Source organism: Mchenga conophoros, linkage group LG15 (genome assembly GCF_057382185.1).
Source record: "Mchenga conophoros isolate Kocher_MC1m ecotype Shallow Benthic linkage group LG15, M_conophoros_male_GT1.1, whole genome shotgun sequence".
Taxonomy (NCBI): Eukaryota; Metazoa; Chordata; class Actinopteri; order Cichliformes; family Cichlidae; genus Mchenga; species Mchenga conophoros.
In genome coordinates this window covers 7539724-7558149 of record NC_140540.1, presented here as the reverse complement: position 1 = coordinate 7558149, position 18426 = coordinate 7539724, and the positions used below count along the sequence as shown (strand labels likewise).

Below are 18426 nucleotides of genomic sequence, written 5' to 3'. Positions count from 1 at the left end.
CTAGGCGTTATTTGTCCTTCCTCTAGGACATTGAGTTTAAATCTTCCTTGAAGGCAATTGACTTGTACTGTTATACTAGATCTCTCTCTGGGTTTAAAAAAAAATCTCTGAAGCACGCTGCCCCGTTTTGCTGGTTTTCTCCTGTGTATTAGATAAATTGCATACATATCAGCGTGGCATGTCTTTATTGATTTTTCTCTTGTGTTTAATTTTGCCTGATATTCTGCTGCTGTGTTGTTTGTGGGTTAATCTATTAGTTAGATTTCAATCTCAGATTGCGTTTTGTCATCCTTTGAGGCTATAGGCTTACATTTCATGAAGGTTCATAAATCTAGGAATTAATCTCATTGGACTTGAAAATTTATTTACTTTTGGATATAAAGCTTTTTTATAAAAGTCGCTTATTAAAAAAATAACAAGGTTATCCAAAAGTAACAACATATAAAGCTTTTTTAAAGTCAGTTATTAAAACAACTAAAACAAACAAATGTCATACACGAACATGGGAACAAAAATGTACAATGATATTTCTGTAGTTGTGTAACCTGTGGGATTTCCCCCCCTTTTTTGGTCCCTCTTAGATGTAATAAGCGGTTTTCGCCATCGGTGTCGCTCTTTTATTCTCGCGAGAATAACAGACAGGAAGGAACCGCCATTAAAATGTAGGAGAAGAAGAAGAAGAAGACAGGAAGGAACGAAGGAGAAAGTCAAGAATTAAACATGGCAGCCCGCAGTGTGTTCAGGTCTCTCTGGACCTCATTTGCGGGCTTAAAACTTGAATCCAGAGGCACCAACTTGAGTTCTTTAAGGACGATAAGTGTTCCTCAGCTTACTTCTTTAACTATCCAGAAAAGGGGGATTCGTCAAGGTGAGACATGTGTGCAAACGTTACAGCTTTAGCCTGTCGGTGGGATAACTAGCATGTTTTGCTAAATACACCGCATGTTTTTCATTTCCTATCACTTATAGGACACGCTATTCTCCTGTTGTGTTTTCCAATAAAGAGACAATACATTAGTTAAATGATGACGACCACATCTGCGTGAAACGTCAGTCGGCAGCGTCTGAAGGTGTTGACTTTTCAGTTAACTTTCCTGAGGCTTATGCCTTATGTACTGCAAGAACTTCTGAAACCTTTAAGGAGCTTCTTTTTTCAGCTTTCTAACAAAGTTATAGAACCCATTAAAATAATTTAAAAATGTCAGTAAGATTGCGTTGAAAAATCCACATTTTACCAAAATCAAAAACAAGCCTAACAGCATATTCTAATACAGGTACTACATTCATCAAAACAATCTCAACAATTCAGCACGTGCATAAATATTATATAATATGCATTAATATAAAGATTAGTTGTTCATCTTTAACAACTAACTTTATGATAGTTAAAATGAATGAACTTCTTTCATTTTCGGAATTAAAGGAAATTATAGATATCTAGTTTGAATTTGGTAGACCCAAGACGGATCAAACAGAGTAAAATATTACTTTGAAACTAGTAATGTAAAGATTTTAATATTGCATTGTAAGAAGTTGTAGTCATCTGTTCTCACATTAGAATCAAGAAATGCAGATTTCTGTAGCTTTAACCAGATGTGTTAAAGCTACAGGAATAGCTTTAACAGTTAATGAAAATAGTTTGAAAGATCAATTCTGTTGATAGTTTTGGAGTTAGTAGTTGAACGAGTAATATTGATTGTTGACTAAAATGAAAAAGCACTGTTTATATCTACAATTACAGACTAGTAAAACTTGAATCTAGGATTTTTATTGTCAATTACAATGTCAGTGTGGAAACCACTTTTGTTTCCACTATGCAGTAGTTGGCACTGTCACCTCACAATGATTGTGATTGGTGGTCTGTATCTTGGTGTTAGCCCTGCGACAGACTGTCCAGGGTGTACTAGGACCTCTCACCCCATGACTGCTGGGCTCCAGCCTCAGAGCATCCTACTTTGGAATAAAACAACATTTAATACATGAATTAGTGAAATTCAACTGCCAAATTAAAATTTAATGTAAAGTCTGATGTTTCATAATGTCTGTTGCAGTGGTGGAGAAGCAAGATGGTAAAACAACAAATGTAAGTAAAGCTCAGAACCATTCAAAATTTTATTGTTGTGAAGTTAAATAATTGCAAAACTTTTTTTGAATCATCATTGTTTTGGATAATTACACAAAACATTTTGATGTATTTTAATAAGGCCTAATATAAATACGTAATAAACTCTGTAACCAGCAGTGAGAGACCATGTTGGAGTTGAGGAGTATTATTCCGCACTTGTAAATAAATAGCAAATGCTATTAGTATAATAAAAATGCTTTGATTCTGATAAAGTAACTGTCATATCTCTTATTTTTATGTTAGATTGAAGGACAAATTCTGGAAGTTCCAGTCGGAGCACAGCCTCCAAATCCCACAGCCAAGTGTCCAATCTACAGATGGAATCTGCAGAACAAATACAACTACACAGTAAATACTTTCACTGTTATTAGTGACATTATTATTAATATTACTGTATTAGCCTGATTTTCTCTTTCTTTTTTGTATTTTCCCTTCCCAGGATGTCTTGTTGCTCAGTCAGTTCATCAGGTCAGATGGAGGGATGTTGCCCAGGAGAGTCACTGGTCTCTGTCCAGAAGAGCACCGCAAGATTGCCATTTGTGTACAGATGGCTCACAGAGCAGGTCAGTGGAAGTCCTGCTGTTGCGCTTTAAGTTTTTAAGTTACCCATCAGTAGCACCTCCACAGCTCTAGACACGTGTCATATATCATGAAGCCTCCTTGTACTTTCTTTCCACCTGTAAGTGGGTTATTTAGTTTACTCAGATAAAATAAATACAAAGGTTAATAGCCACTTTGTCTGAGTCTATTTTTAATTAGCTTGGGTTCAGCGGAGTGACTTTTATGTGTCCTTTATTTAGCAAGGTAAAAATGTTTGACAATAAAAATGGTCTTTTTCAAAACAGATGTAGCCAAGAGGGCAGCAAATTGTAACAAATGTAACATAGCAGTTATATATAGACATTTTAAGAGGCCAGACAGGAATGAATTGATTATAATGTTGGTGCAGTAATGCAGCACTTGCAAAACAGGTCACAAGAAACAAAAGAATTTAGTGTTTGGCAGTCAGTCGTTTTTTAAGCACGGCAAGGGAACAAACTGTACACTGATCATGATTTTCATACTTTTCCTGAGCCTGTCAGAGTATTTCTGCTGCATTAAACACGCACGAGGGGTCAGAAGATCACAGCATAGTTAATTCTTGGCTTTTTCTCTTGCTTTGAGAGATTTCACCTGAGTACACAATTTTGAAACCCCTCTAAGTCTTTCTGCTAAAGATTTATGTGCATTTTGTTAATACCCAGTCATCATGCTGACTTGTTGCTAATGAATCTAATGAATTCCTAATGAGTGAGAAATTCCACCTGTTGGACCCTTCCAACATTTTTCCTGTTTTAATATAAAACATTGATATAGTCATTGTGATACAACCCACTATTTTTCAGGGCTATCAGTTATCTTATATGGATGAATACTAGCAACATGCATTACTATATAATATTTGTTGGTAATTCCATTAAAAGACAGCAGAGAGATGCAGTTCAGTGAGTCCTGTTATTGGAGGGAGAGCCTAGCAGACACTGAATGGCTCTAGCTGCCTGTGTCAACAAATGCAACTGTGTCCTTAACTCCAGTATTCAGGTGGATGAGTTGTTTTAAAAACAAGTCTGGTCATGAAATTTCCTCTCTGCTAAATATTTCACAGTTAGTATTATTACAATAAAGTAGAAGTGATTTGGAACGACAGAAAATCAGATATGAACTGATAGGCCATGTAAAATTAGAGTGGGGTTATGGGATGCTAAGGCACTTACTGCACTGAGGTCAAATCAACTTTCTGCAGAGTACTCACTACAGACCTCCAAGCTTCATGTGGCCTTCAGATAAGCTCAAGAACAGTGTGTAGAGAGGTTCATGGAGTGCGTTTTCATGGCCGAGCAGCTGCATCCAAGCCTTAAATCACCATGCTGTCTGGCAATCCGATGGATGAGTCTGGGTTTGGTGTTTGTCATGAAACCAGTACTTGTGTGACTGCATTGTGCCAAGTGTAAAGTTTGGTGGAGGGAGGATTATGGTGTGGGAGTTGTTTTTTTTTTTAGGAGTTGGGCTTGCACCCTTAGTTCCAGTGAGAGAAACTCTTGATGTTTCAGCATCCCAAGACATTTTGGACAATTTCACTCCCCAACGGGGCAGGGATAGCTCAGTAGGTGGAGTGGTGGCCCCGTGATCGGAAGGTCGGGGGTTCGATTCCCCTGAACAGCTACCCTGAGGTACCCCTGAGCAAGGTACCATCCCTACACACTGCTCCCCGGGCGCCCAATTGCTGCCCACTGCTTCACTGAGTGAATGGGTTAAATGCAGAGAGGAATTTCCCCACGGGGATCAATAAAGTACACTTTCTTTCTTTCTTTGTGGGATCAGTTTGGGTTTGACCCCTTCTGGTCCAACATGACTACTCACCAGTGTACAAAGCAAGGTCCAAAAAGAAATGGATGAGTGAGTTTAGTGTGGAAGAACTTGACTGGCCTGCGCAGAGTCACCTCACCCGACAGAACACCTTTGGGATTAGAGTGGAGACTGTGAGTCAGGCCTGGTCGTGAAACATCAGTGTTTGACCTCACAAATGTGCTTCTGGAAGAAATGCCCAAAAATTCCCATAAACGCTCTTAAACCTTGTGGAAAGCCTTCCGAGAAGATTTGAAGCTGTTATAGCCGCAAAGGTTAGGCTGACGTCATATTAACGCCTATGGATTAAGAATGAGATATCCTTGAGTTCATATGCGTGTAAAAGCAAACAAGCGAATACTTTTGGCAGTACACTGCATTTTCTTTGTACTTTTCAAAATCAAGCACAAATAATTTTAACTTTTGAGTTCTGTTTATACCTTCATTTTACAAAGCATCACAGCTTGTTATGAAAGGTTTGAATTTGACACTGCCTAAAGGCAAATAATTGTGCAACCTGGACCAAGACATGATAGTAGGGTTGTAAACTTGTTCTTGCTTGTTCCTCAAGTCTTTTATTCATTTTAGAACAACCTGAATTTGTCTGCTTCACGTGTTTATCATCTACTACGCAGACGATAAACACTGTCAGCTGTAACATTACATTAAATGAAAACTGAGCAGTAATTTGGTGACTGTAATGACAGTGAGAAGTAAATCTTAATGTGTCATCAGTACATTGTCTTTTATAACTGTCTTTTGAGAGTTTGTAACAGTATTTATTTTTTTTAATACAAGTACTGAGAAATTTAAGTTAATAAATGCATCTTGTTATTTTGTGTGTTCAAGGTCTGCTTCCTGACCATAAACCCAAACTTCCAGAAGACCATGTCCCAAAGAGACCCAAGCCCAAACTTAACAGGTGACGCATGTATCTATGTCTGCGTATGCTTTTTTTTTCAGCATTTGTATCCAGCGCAGTGCTGTTAATAATTCCCCTGCACCTCTGTTTGTTGTACAGATACCTGACTCGCTGGTCCATTGACTCAGTGAAACCCATCTATAAAACTGGACTGAAGTGGTGTAAGAAGCGTATGCCTGTTGGCCACCCAATACTAAAGAACAATGTGCGTTATGGTGTCAAGCCCTTGTACATAAAACACTGAAGGACCAAAAGCCTGAAAGATTGGTACAACTGGAGGAAAGTGGGTGGACCCATTTATTCAGGGATGAAACCACCAGATCCCTGACTGCTAACCTTGACCGTTGTCATACGGTTCTGAGAAGGGAGGAAACAATTCCTAAAAGCTTCATCCATCTGTGTTTATTCTAACTTTTGTTTATTAAGCTGAGTCACTCTTTTAATGAATCACACTCAGACCCACCCGACACCATCTATTCTGGCTGTTGCTTTTCAAAAAAAAAAAAGAAACTCTTGAAGGAAACCTGCTGACAACTTAATGCAAGCAACAACCTGATCAGTGTTACAGTTTCAAAGTAGGTGGTATGGTGACTGTGTATACTCAATGCAACACAGATGTGAAAATAAAATGTGTGTTTACTCTGCCTCTCAACATGTGTTTACTGTGTAGGCACGGCCTTTGTGAATTGGAAGTAAACACAACAAAAAGTCTGTAGACACTAAACTGACTGTACCAACCTAGTTTTATTTGTTTTATAATACAACAAGATCTTAGCAGATTTTGGTTTTGTGAATTACTGAGAGTATGCAGCTTGAAAAAAAGCTTTTATAGCATGAAAGGAAGGTCCAAATTCTTGGTCCCGTCACCTATATAGATGTATCCATGCTGTGGTGTCATTGGCACGTGGTAGAAGGTCAGGCCGAACCACAGCAGACTGCGAAGCACGCACACTTTTCTTGCGAACTCAAACTGAAGACTCCAAGATCCTAGACACAAACACACAAGACTTGTAAACAGTTAATAGGAAAAGCAGGACGCTGCTAAATTATGTTCTCCAACAGAACCGTGAAGCTGAGCTGAAATAAAGGCTAAACACTAATCTTTGGAAATCTTACACTATTCAGCCAGAGGATACACCAATGAATCACGCTTTTGTGCTTTTGATGTCTATAGTCTAACCCGTTTGCCAAGTATGTTCGGGGTGTGACCATGAACGCCAAGAACCTAGGGAATTAAAACAATGATTTAATTGGACCTGCTATTATGAAAACGTGATTACATAAAAGAGTTTAAAGGCCAATATTTAAAAAAAAAAAAGTTGCAACTTTCCTGTTTCTGGATTTGATTTCAAAATATGATGCAACTAAAAGTAAAAAAACCCACGTCAACAGTATGTAATGTGCGTAGCAGAAGGCGAAACAAACTTAAATCAGGAGCTGGAAGCGGTTTGAGGGATGGTTAAGGAAAAGGGGGAGAGCCCAGCTTTGGGTCTCAGAGGAAAGCACCTGTCTTTTGGTGGAGATACATGATCCTGTTTTTCCCCTAGTGTCCCGTTAAGAAATGTTAACTCTTTATCCTTTCAGGCAGGAACATGCAATCCGCTGCAGTGAGCGTGGCACTGAAACAGCTGTGTGCTGTCTGCTTTAGACATGATGCAGCTGACATCCGCATCAACACAAAGAACACACACCGACTTGTACACATGTGGAAGCTCTCTGTCAGACATCTGCTGCATGTTTGGTTAAGGGTGCTAAACCTTTTTTTCTCTCTCTCCCTCACACACCCTGTTAAATCCAGACACTCACTCTTTACATTCACTCTGGTCTGGAGCATATCCAGTCGCTAACCTCGCAGACATGACTTTGCATGTCTGCTTTCACATTATTCTTTGCACAGTGTTCACTGTTGATGTTTTCCTGCTATGTGTGATAGTTTTTTTCCCCAATAATGTGCAGCCAGGATTATCATGTCATGCTTTCTGCTACATTGCCACATAATGATAGATGGTAGTAGTCCGTAGATGATGATATAGTTTGAGTTTGACTCCCATCCAAATGTGAGAAAATTCCATTAATCATGCAACATCAGTTTGGTTGGTGGTCCTATTTTACTGGTTTCTCTCCTGGTTCTCATTTTCCTCTCTCCCCTCAGGAATTGTTTATGGTAGAAGGCCAAAATCAAATTAATGTGCACCAAATCCTGTACTCAAAGCCCAGATATTCCAAATCCAAAAAGCCTGAGTGTCAGACCAAAGCATATAAACTCTGGGTAAGTAGACACAGGGAAATTCTTCTAAGCATATATTCCCAAAAATCCTTCCCATGTGGCTGGTATGTTAATGTCAGACGGTTTTAGAGGTTTGTGTTTATTGGTAGCCTCACTTGAACCACCGTTTTACTGGTAAAATTATGCAATTTGTTTCCACTTGGAAGAAGACCCTTATGGTTTTCAAACAGCTGAATCACCACAAGCGTTTTCTGTGAAAATCACCCCTTGTAATGTAGCACAGCAAATGGAACACATGTTAACGTCAAATCACCGCCCAATTCTGCTGAGATCAGTTATAAAATAAGAGCAATTAGCAGAAAATGAAATACTTGTTAAAAACAAATCTTAGGACCTGCACTGTTGAATTTATGCAATGAAAAAAATGTGACTGTGTGTTCAGGACAGATTAAGCTCTGTAGTGTCACCTTTCGGAATGTCATCACTGAGTGCATCCAGATAGTCCATTGCTGGGTTCCAATCACCCATGTCCAGGGCAGATTTCTTCTTATTTTTTGATTGTCTGAAGTGAAGGAAATTGTCAAGCTTCCTTGCTTCTGCCTCAGACAGACCTGAAGAAAAAAAAAATCACACAATCTTGCCCATGTTTTACAAAAGATACAACAAAATACTGTATTTGTTGTTGATAAATGCAATAACATGTCATTTTGTATGACATCAACGTTCACCATCATGTTGGCCCAAAGGTAACATGAAAAGGAATAACAGAAACAATGCACTTGTTTTAGTAGCCAAAAGTTTGTTGGCTGGCAAACTTAAGACAAGCCTTTCATGTGCCTTCTTGACTAGGGGAACATTATGGGTGCTGCAAGGTTTCAATCCATTACAGTGCGTTACCAATGCTGTTCTTGATGACCGTGGTCCTCCCAACTGCCTTCAGATCATTAAGAGACTGTTCATTTCTTTGTAAGTGAAGTGAAGCAAGGGGATCAAATTGTTATTTCCCCCACAGTATATACATATTTACCACAGAAGCTGCGGTTGAGCTGGACAAGACCACGTGGACTCTTGATGAAGGCACCACGAGGCACCACAGACACTTCTGCATCGATCTGATGAACGGACACTGCCAGTCTTTTTTCCTCAGTTACTGTTATCTGTAACCAATATAAGCCAGAAAAAGAAGAAGAAAACAAAATCAAACATTTGTCTTGTTTTTTTTTACATTGTGTTCAGTTTGGTTGCATGTAGATTCTTGTTTGAATTCATTGCATCATCGAACACTGCAGTAACACTGAATGGAACAGGAAAACACTTCATCCTGTAATTCAATTCGCTGTCTTACTAAACAGCACTGATCACACTTACCACTGCCTTCTCATTTACAGGCTCATTTCCCTTTCCTTGCCTGTGGATCTCTTGATGTTCATACACAAATGACGGGTCTCCCATGAAGCGACCCTTTGTAGCTTTGGACACTTCCTCTATCATAGCGTCTGAGGCAGGGGGAAGTAGGAACCAGTCCATGCAGTTCAAGCTGGAGTTAACGCCACAAAATAGCAGCCCAATGGTATATCTCACGATCTTAAATAAATGTACAGTGGCTAAAATTAAAAATAAAATAAAAAAGACACTTGAAGCGGATGTCTTACCTATACAGGTTCTTTTTGTCTTTCATCTCATCTTCTCCTCTCCCCTGAGCAATAAAATAAACCCCATTAATTCCTAATATTTTACCCCAAAACAACACTCGACTGAACTTGTAGTTTTTCTTCAGGAGCACTAAGGAAGACTCCAGGGCGGTTCTTTGCTCGAGGGTTAAAATATGTCCACTACCAGCAACGAGCTCCAAAGAATAATACAACGAATTTGAGTCCATTATGTAACAGCTACAAGCTTTTACAAAGTCGTTTTCAATTAAATTAACGTGTTTTTTCCGACTATTTGTTAGCTAAAATAACAGCTAAAAAGCCCTACAGGTCGTGTCTTTGCACTCTAATGGCAACAAACACAGTTGCCATGGTTACGCAGGGTTATTCGCTCATCGTGTTTATTTACTATTTTGAATAACTCCCCCCCCCCCCCCCCCAAGTGTTTCGTGCCTCTACGGGACATAACGATTAAAACAGACACGAAACATAGTTCATGTCGGGCGTGTTTGCTTATGATGTTTCCATAAACCAGACCACGAGCGACTGACGTCATCAACTCAAGTGTGTGCGTGCTAGCAGCGGTTCGGGGTGAAGCAGGAGGATAAAGTGCATAAACTTATAAATGTCAACCTGTCTGAATATGGTCGAGTTTGTGCCGGAGGGAAGATTTAATGAAAGCTTTCCGTCTTAACTCTTGAGACAGGTATTAACACACAAAAACATGTCGGAAGAAGAGCCAAGTAGACTACTGTGTCCTGGCTGCTGGCGGATTGATTTATTTTCTGTACAAGCAGCAAGTAAAAGTGTCTTAACCGAAACTTTACACAGGGCGTCACAGAAGCCATTTTTACTCAGGTGTTACTAATAACATTAACTTGGCCTCTGTACCTAAATAGAAAAACATCCTGTCAGCGTGAATGCTTTCATTAAGATTTGGTCATGCTGCAGTACTGTAAAAAGTATTGTAATATGACTATTAACATGTAAAATGGGTACATTTGGTTGGGGAAAAGTGCAAAAGGTAACTTCTGCCCCCCCCCCCCAAAAAAAAAAACAACAAAGCAAAACAAAACAAAACATGAAGCCAACATGGAAATGGGGCAAAAAACTGAAGTTTGACAAAGTGCCACTAGAACACTCACCCAGCAAAGAGTCCAATCTGGCCCACTGAAGAGTTGGAAAATGTGAAGAAGGGTATAGATTTTGGACTTTTTAACTTAATTTTGATAAATATTACAGCTTTATCTGCTGATAAAAAGCAAACTCATGGTCATTTTCTCTAAATTATCAAACTATTCTTTAATTACAACACAGACTGGGAAATATGCTGACAGAAATATTTTCTGTAATTTTACACATTTGTTTCTTACAGTTTAAGCCCAAAGATTTGTGCTGACAGATTTCTTACATTTACCATCTCAGTCTTGATGCATTCTCAATCATCCAGGAAAGTAAATCTCCAAAAAGTTGATTCTGTTCATCTGGACGTAGCGTTTTGTGGGAGAAACGTTTCGTCACTCATCCAAGTGACTTCTTCAGTCTCAGCTGACTGCAGGTTTCTCCAGTCTTATGGTAAATGGCCTGTATTTATCTAGCGCTTTACTAGTCCCTAAGGACCCCAAAGCGCTTTACATATCCAGTCATCCACCCATTCACGCACACATTCACACACTGGTGATGGCAAGCTACATTGTAGCCACAGCCACCCTGGGGCGCACTGACAGAGGCGAGGCTGCCGGACACTGGCGCCACCGGGCCCTCTGACCACCACCAGTAGGCAACGGGTGAAGTGTCTTGCCCAAGGACACAACGACCGAGACTGTCCAAGCCGGGGCTCGAACTGGCAACCTTCCGATTACAAGGCGAACTCCCAACTCTTGAGCCACGATCGCCCCAAACAGTATATTTGCATAATGACTGAAACCAGCCCACTGAAGGAACAATGGGCTGGGAGGTCAGTTCCTTAAACATAATTATGCAAATTCATGACACCTGGGTTAAAATAAAATCTCAGGATGTACCACAATTCACGGATCACATTAACTCGGTGGACCGGCACATCAAATTCACCAGGGAGGATATGAAAAGTGGCAGGTTAGCCTTCTTAGAATGTGAGATTTCCATCAGTATGGGGGACATCTAAAAGCTGATGTGTACCGTAAACCTACACATACGGATCAGTATTTAAAGTTTGACTCTCATCATCCACTGGAGCACAAACTGGGTGTCATTAGGATGGTACAACACAGAGCGAACACCATCCCCACTGACACAGCGGCCAGGGAGGCAGAACAGCAGCACATCAAGAAGGCCCTGAGTAAATGTGGTTATCCCAGCTGGACGTTTGTCAAAGCTGGAAAGGCACCTAAAGAAAGCTCCAGCCAATCCAGGAGAGAAGGACAACCGCTGCCCAAGCGAAAACCTCTAGTGATCCCATATGTGTCAGGAGTATCAGAGCAGTTGAGATGCATTTTTTCTAAACACCGGGGCTCTCTGGCTTTTAAACCCCAAAACACGCTGCGCCAAAAACTGGTCTACCCCAAGGATCGGGTCCCCCGACACAAACAGAGTAACATAGTGTACGCTGTTAAGTGCCAGGAGGATTGCCAGGATTTATACATCGGGGAAACCAAACAACCTCTGGCGAAGCGGATGGCACAACACAGAACAGCTACCTCGTCAGGCCAGGACTCTGCAGTCTATTCACACCTACAGGCCAGTGGACACTCTTTCAATACACATCTTGGACAGGGAGGAACACTGGTTTGAGCGTGGAGTCAAGGAGGCCATTTACGTGAAAAGGGAAAGACCATCTCTGAATCGAGGAGGGGGCCTAAGGGTACATCTTTCGCCATCTTACAATGCTGTGATTGCAGCCATTCCCCAACTCTCTGTGAATGGTACTCATGGCCATTGATCAGTGGTCTTTGATCAGTGGGTTTTGGTCAGTGGTTGTTGATCAATGGTCATGAGAATTTGCATAATTACAGTTTTTTCTGAATGCTTAAACCCTAACTGTGATTCTTATAGCACAATTTCTAAAACTATTAATACTTATAGCAAAACCACTCACTGAGTTTGCAAAACTAAAAGCACAAACACTGCTTTGCACTCAGTTTTCCATTTTGTAACACACTTTGAAAACCTGTAGCTACAATCCACTGCACGGCACTCTTTTTGCAGAACTGTAAACACAACTCACTGCTTTACACTCAATTTCCAAATGATCAACGCACTTCTAGCAAAATTATACACATTTATGGCCATTATTTACACTATTTTGCCAACTGTCTGGCACACTGTCACATGTGAAAACTTTTTTAGATAATTAGTTCACTTTGCAATCAGCCTAAGCACTATAATACAGCTAAGCTCTGTGTGTGGAGTACAATGGAGGGAGCAGGAAGGGTGAGAAGTAGAGGAGGCCGAGGAAGAGGATGTGGAGGTGAAGAAATAGGACAAAGAGGACGACAAGGACAAGGAGGAGCAAGAGGAGGACGAGGAGGGGGGAGAGGAAGGGTAAGAAGAGTAAGAAATAGAATTGCTGATGACATCAGAGCTATAATAGTGGACCATGTAATCATCCATGGAGTGACCCTGAGGGAAGCTGGCCAACGGGTTCAACCTAACTTGAGCCGCTACACTGTAGCAAGCATCATAAGGACATTTTGAAATGAGAGTCGGTTAGTACAGTCACTTTGCACTAAGATTTGTAGCACTGCCATATGCCAATGAGAAACACAACAATACCATAGATGTAAAATTCCAGAAGATATTTTCCCCAGTGCTTGGACTAGAGGACATTGCATGTGATGTAGACAAAACTTTGTGACCGGACCCAGAGAGACGACACGATGTAGACTGATTTCTTTTTTTCCTCAGTGAAATTACTATTTTGTTTTGACTTGGAAATAAACACTTGTGTTTGTTTTGTTGTGTGTGAATAAACACCAGTACTTGAAGTTTGGATCCGTCTATGTTTATGGACCTATGACAACAGTATGAGCTCAATCTGACATGGCCTACCTTGTGCACAGAGAAAGCAAAAGCCAGATGTGTTTTTCATTCATACCATCAGTGTGTAGTTGGTGCAATGTGTGCTTATTAATGTGATGGCTTGTGTTAACTGTTGGATACCAAAATACCATTTTTACAAAGGTGTGGAGAGTTAAGCAAGGGTTATTCGCTTTTACAAGAAAACTACAATGTTTTGCTAATTGGGTGAAGAGTTTCCTTATTTGTGTGTAGAGTTTTGCAAAAATAGCCAATAGTTACAAAAAATGTGCTTAAGCCATCAGAAAAAACTGTAAGATTAAGGAACTGACCTCCCAGCCCATTGTTCCTTCAGTGGGCTGGGTTCAGTCATTATGCAAATGTACTGTTTATAAGACTGGGGAAACCTGCAGTCAGCTGAGACTGAAGAAGTCACTTGGATGACGCTACGCTACGTCCAGATGAACAGAATCAACTTTTTGGAGATTACCATCGCACTTTTTCAATAGCATGTAGAAAAACTGAGAGATGCTGGTAAAATGACACTTCTTTCTTGTTATTTTGAGATATCTAAAGGGATTAAATGTGTAGTGTTCTTTACACAGACAGAAAAGCCAGTTTGGTCCATTATGTAAAATCAGTTTGATGTCCTCTGCACTAAAGGCTGGCTCTAAAATGGATCAGATCCACAAAGTCTGATGTTAAAATGTTCAGTTTAACAGTATTACAAAGCATATTTACAGTCTTAACCTCACATTTCCTCCACTGTTTAACATGGCAAATTGGGCAAGATTAAAACACACAATTTTTTGTTAGTTAAACAAAAAAAGAAAAAGGTTTTTACTATATTTTATTCTTTTACATATGCTGACAGCCTCTTGCAGCTTGCAGCACTATTCCTGGACACCTTGACCTTTCTGCACTCATTCCTGGCTGAGGAATTGTAAAATTTGTTGCTTCTATAGTTAAATAAATATTTGGTACGTTACTAAATATTTACTATCATATAAGTAGGGATGGGGAGTGTTTCTTTTAGAGCCGTGTCTTTAGTAAAAGAAGTAATAAAATGCTGAAAACAGCTCTTTACATATGAAACTGTATTATTGGCAAATTGTGTAAAAAAAAAATCCCCATCAGTGTTATATTGATTAGTAGTACTGCTGTAGATGTTTAGAACCTAGCACTGTGTCATGTTAACTGTATGTACCTACAGCAGGATTAAAAATATTAATGAAAAATGAATCTATAAAAAAAACCCGGTCAAGTTGCTGGTTATATTATACTGGATGTGCAGCCTGAGAAGTGCAAGCTACAGCTTTGGTGAGTGAAATTCTAGTCATTTAGTAGTCCTACTCACATTGACTTACTCAATATGACTGCATTGCACCTGCACAGTCTTTGAATACAGATTGCTAACCAAGTTAGTTATCCTGATGAATTATCACTCAATCCTCTGATTCGTATAAATTAACCTCTAGCTGGAAAACGCAACATGGTGGCAGCGAAATGAATACACTGAAGCTTCAGAATGCTGAAGTGTCTAACGTTGGCGTCATGGACGGGTTTCAAGGTTCCAGACCAATCTCTCCCGTTTGTCTTCTGCTTTGCCTCTGCAATCTAAGAGAGAAAACTGTGACTACATTTCACTGCGAATGTACTGTGTGTGGATGGTTGTAAGCGTGCAGTGAAAATCCATTATTTATTTCTTTTTTGGAATAGCAAAGTGACTTGAGCCCTCCTGTCAAAGTTGGTTGCTAGTTCAGTTCAAATGGTCTGCTGTCAACCTGTTGATGTCATGGTGGCTATGTCCTTTATTTATACTGTCGATGGAAAAGACCAAGCACAATTCCAGGTTTTCTAAATGGTGTATCAAAGAGTTCAAGAATACAGTTAGATTTTCAGGCTCAAGTGCCCTCATACAGATGATTTTACATGAAAAGTGGCATGGCTTTGCAAAACTAGCCTTTTGACCTGTTACTATATTTTGGCTCGGGTTACATTCCTACTTAATTGTACAAAAGTATGCATTATACAGGGTGGGCCATTTATATGGATACACTGTAATAACACGGGAATGGTTGGTGATATTAAAGTCCTGTTTGTGACACATTAGTATATGTGAGGGGGCAAACTCCTCAAGATGGGTGGTGACCATGGTGGCCATTTAGAAGTCGGCCATCTTGGATACGACTTTTGTTTTTTCAATAGGAAGAGGGCCATGTGACACATCAAACTTATTGGTAATGTCACAAGAAAAACAATGGTGTGCTTGGTTTCAACATAACTTTATTCTTTCATGAGTTATTTACAAGTTTCTGACCACTTATAAAATGTGTTCAATGTGCTGCCCATTGTGTTGGATTGTCAGTGCAACCCTCTTCTCCCACTCTTCACCCTCTTCTGCCAGCACATGCATCCAGTACCCGTAGTTTCAGGTGCTGCACATCTCGTATCTTCACACCATAGACAATTGCCTTCAGATGACCCCAAAGATAAAAGTCTAAGGGGATCAGATCGGGAGACCTTGGGGGCCATTCAACTGGCCCACGACGACCAATCCACTTTCCAGGAAACTGTTCATCTAGGAATGCTCAGACCTGGCACCCATAATGTGGTGGTGCACCATCTTGCTGGAAAAACTCAGGGAACGTGCCAGCTTCAGTGCATAAAGAGGGAAACAAATCATCATGTAGCAATTTCAAATATCCAGTGGCCTTGAGGTTTCCATTGATGAAGAATGGACCCACTATCGTTGTACCCCATATACCACACCAAACCATCACTTTTGTTGTTCCAACAGTCTTGGAGGGATCCATCCAATGTGGGTTAGTGTCGGACCAATAGCGGTGGTTTTGTTTGTTAACTTCACCATTCACATAAAAGTTTGCCTCATCACTGAACAAAATCTTCTGCGTGAACTGAGGGTCCTGTTCCAATTTTTGTTTTGCCTATTCTGCAAATTCTGTGCGCCTATCTGGGTCATCCTTGTTGAGATGCTGCAGTAGCTGGAGTTTGTAAGGGTGCCATTTGTGAGTAGCTAATATCTGCCGAAGGGATGTTCGACTAATGCCACTCTCCAGTGACATGTGGCGAGTGCTACGCTGTGGGCTCTTGCTGAATGAAGCTAGGACAGCCACTGATGTTTCTTCATTAGTGACAGTTTTCTTGCGTCCAAATTTTGGCAAATCCAACACTGAACCACTTTCACGAAACTTAGCAAGCAGTTTGCTAACTGTAGCATGAGAGATGGGTGGTCTCGTAGGGTGACCTGGTTACTGCGTTCACCAGATATCAACACAATTTCGATCTGCTCCTCACGTGTTAACCTCTTCGACATGTCAATGGCTGTGAACAAAGATAAGCTTGTAAATAACTCGTGAAAGAATAAAGTTATGTTGAAACCAAGCACACCATTGTTTTTCTTGTGACATTACCTTTTTTTTTTTTTTTTTTTTTTTTTTTTTTTTTTTTTTTTTTTTTTTTTTTTAAATGACATCAGAAACAGCAGTATGCGACATTACGTGATGGCAGAGCTTCAGTTCATCCTTTGTCATTTTTTTTTTTTTTTTTTTTAATAAATAGGACAGGGGGAATGAATAAGAGAGAGAGGGGGAGAGAAAGAAAGAAAACCCAAGGGGAGAAGAGACTGTGAGAAGGGGGGGAAGAGAGACAAAAAAAAAAACAAAAAAAACAAAAAAAACCAAAAAAAAAAACCAAAAAACTCCTGGGTCACCTGTATGGAGAAAAAAACAAACGAACAAACAAACAAACAGAGGAGACAGCAAACAACAAAGAGCAACATAATAATAGAGAAAACAAAGCACCATCACAATAAACTAGCTAGTCATAGATATCAGTATTTACTAAGTAATAAACGATATTGTGCAGCACGCAAGATAGATAGCGCACAGTGTGCTTTGAGGCAGCAGCCAAGAAAGCTTTAGTCCGCGTCTGTGAATACCCATGTGTGCATACCTGTGTGGATCAGCATGCTTGCATTCCAAAGGTTTCTCCATGTAATGATCTGCTAGGGAGTGTGGGGGGGCCACAGCCCCGTCCTCCAGGGTGTGAAGCGGGTATGGAGGAGATCAAAACTCCAGACATCCAGAGGCCCCCAGAACACAAGAGACCATGGAAGACCAACAGAGGGGCAGCCGCGCCACTGTTCCAGTAAGAGCTGAGGAGAGTCCCAGATGAGGGCTCACTCAGCAGCCGCGGAGCAGAAGCCAGGGGGGGTTGCAGTGACGCGCCCGTGAGCTCCGCCGGCCCCCAGCTGCGCCTGAGTGACCGAGCCCTAGGCCGAGAGGCCGGGGGCACCCCACCTCCAAAGGGGCCCGAGCGAGCCCCAGGCCCCAGGCCCCGATAAGCGGCCGCCAAGGAGTGAGCCGGTGTGTACCCGGACGCCCACCCCCAGACACAAAGAACCACCAACACACCGACACCTGAGGGAGTCCGCCACCGGCAGGGGAAGTGGTGGTGGGTGGAGATAGGCCTCCAAACCTTGGAGGGCCTGAGGTGTCCCCAGAGAGGTGGCGTCTGATACCCAACCTGACATATAGACACAGACATACAGGCACACACAGACACAAACATCCATTCCCACCCTCATGCTCTCATATGCACTCACTCCACACTCAACCAACGTGGAGACAGACATAAAGAGACGCTGTACACACAATCACACTCCCCAAGCGTACTCTACAAACCGGGTCTAGGTACCCTTGCCCCTGGAGGGGGGAATTGCACCCAGACCCAGGTGGTGTTACCCTTCTTGTGACATTACCAATAAGTTTGATGTGCCACATGGCCCTCTTCCTATTGAAAAAACAAAAGTCGTATCCAAGATGGCCGACTTCTAAATGGCCACCATGGTAACCACCCATGTTGAGGAGTTTGCCCCCTCACATATACTAATGTGCCACAAACAGGACTTTAATATCACCAAACATTCCCATTTTATTACAGTGTATCCATATAAATGGCCCACCCTGTATTATTGGGTCATAATCTTTGTTTTATTAATGTGTAATGAAACAAAGACAGACATTATTAGTAAGGTGTATCATTTTGAAGTTCGACACAGGTATGATTCTAATGCAGGGCGTAATATAGGATATCATAT

General features: G+C 40.9%; 2 protein-coding genes across 2 annotated transcripts; one reads left to right on the top strand and one right to left on the bottom strand.

Moving 5' to 3' along the window:
* The first annotated feature begins 645 nt into the window (after positions 1–645).
* mrps18a (mitochondrial ribosomal protein S18A) lies at positions 646–6084 on the top strand. The gene is made up of 6 exons (XM_085247184.1): positions 646–868; positions 2052–2083; positions 2369–2473; positions 2565–2688; positions 5360–5432; positions 5532–6084. Exons 1-6 carry the CDS (start codon positions 721–723, stop codon positions 5674–5676), a joined length of 627 nt encoding a protein of 208 aa, XP_085103310.1. The 5' UTR covers positions 646–720; the 3' UTR covers positions 5677–6084.
* Positions 6085–6157: 73 nt separating this feature from the next.
* rsph9 (radial spoke head component 9) lies at positions 6158–9692 on the bottom strand. Its single transcript, XM_085247183.1, has 5 exons — positions 9312–9692; positions 9028–9196; positions 8687–8816; positions 8127–8270; positions 6158–6419 (listed from the first exon to the last, which is right to left on the bottom strand). Exons 1-5 carry the CDS (start codon positions 9536–9538, stop codon positions 6259–6261), a joined length of 831 nt encoding a protein of 276 aa, XP_085103309.1. The 5' UTR covers positions 9539–9692; the 3' UTR covers positions 6158–6258.
* Between the last annotated feature and the right edge of the window lie 8734 nt (positions 9693–18426).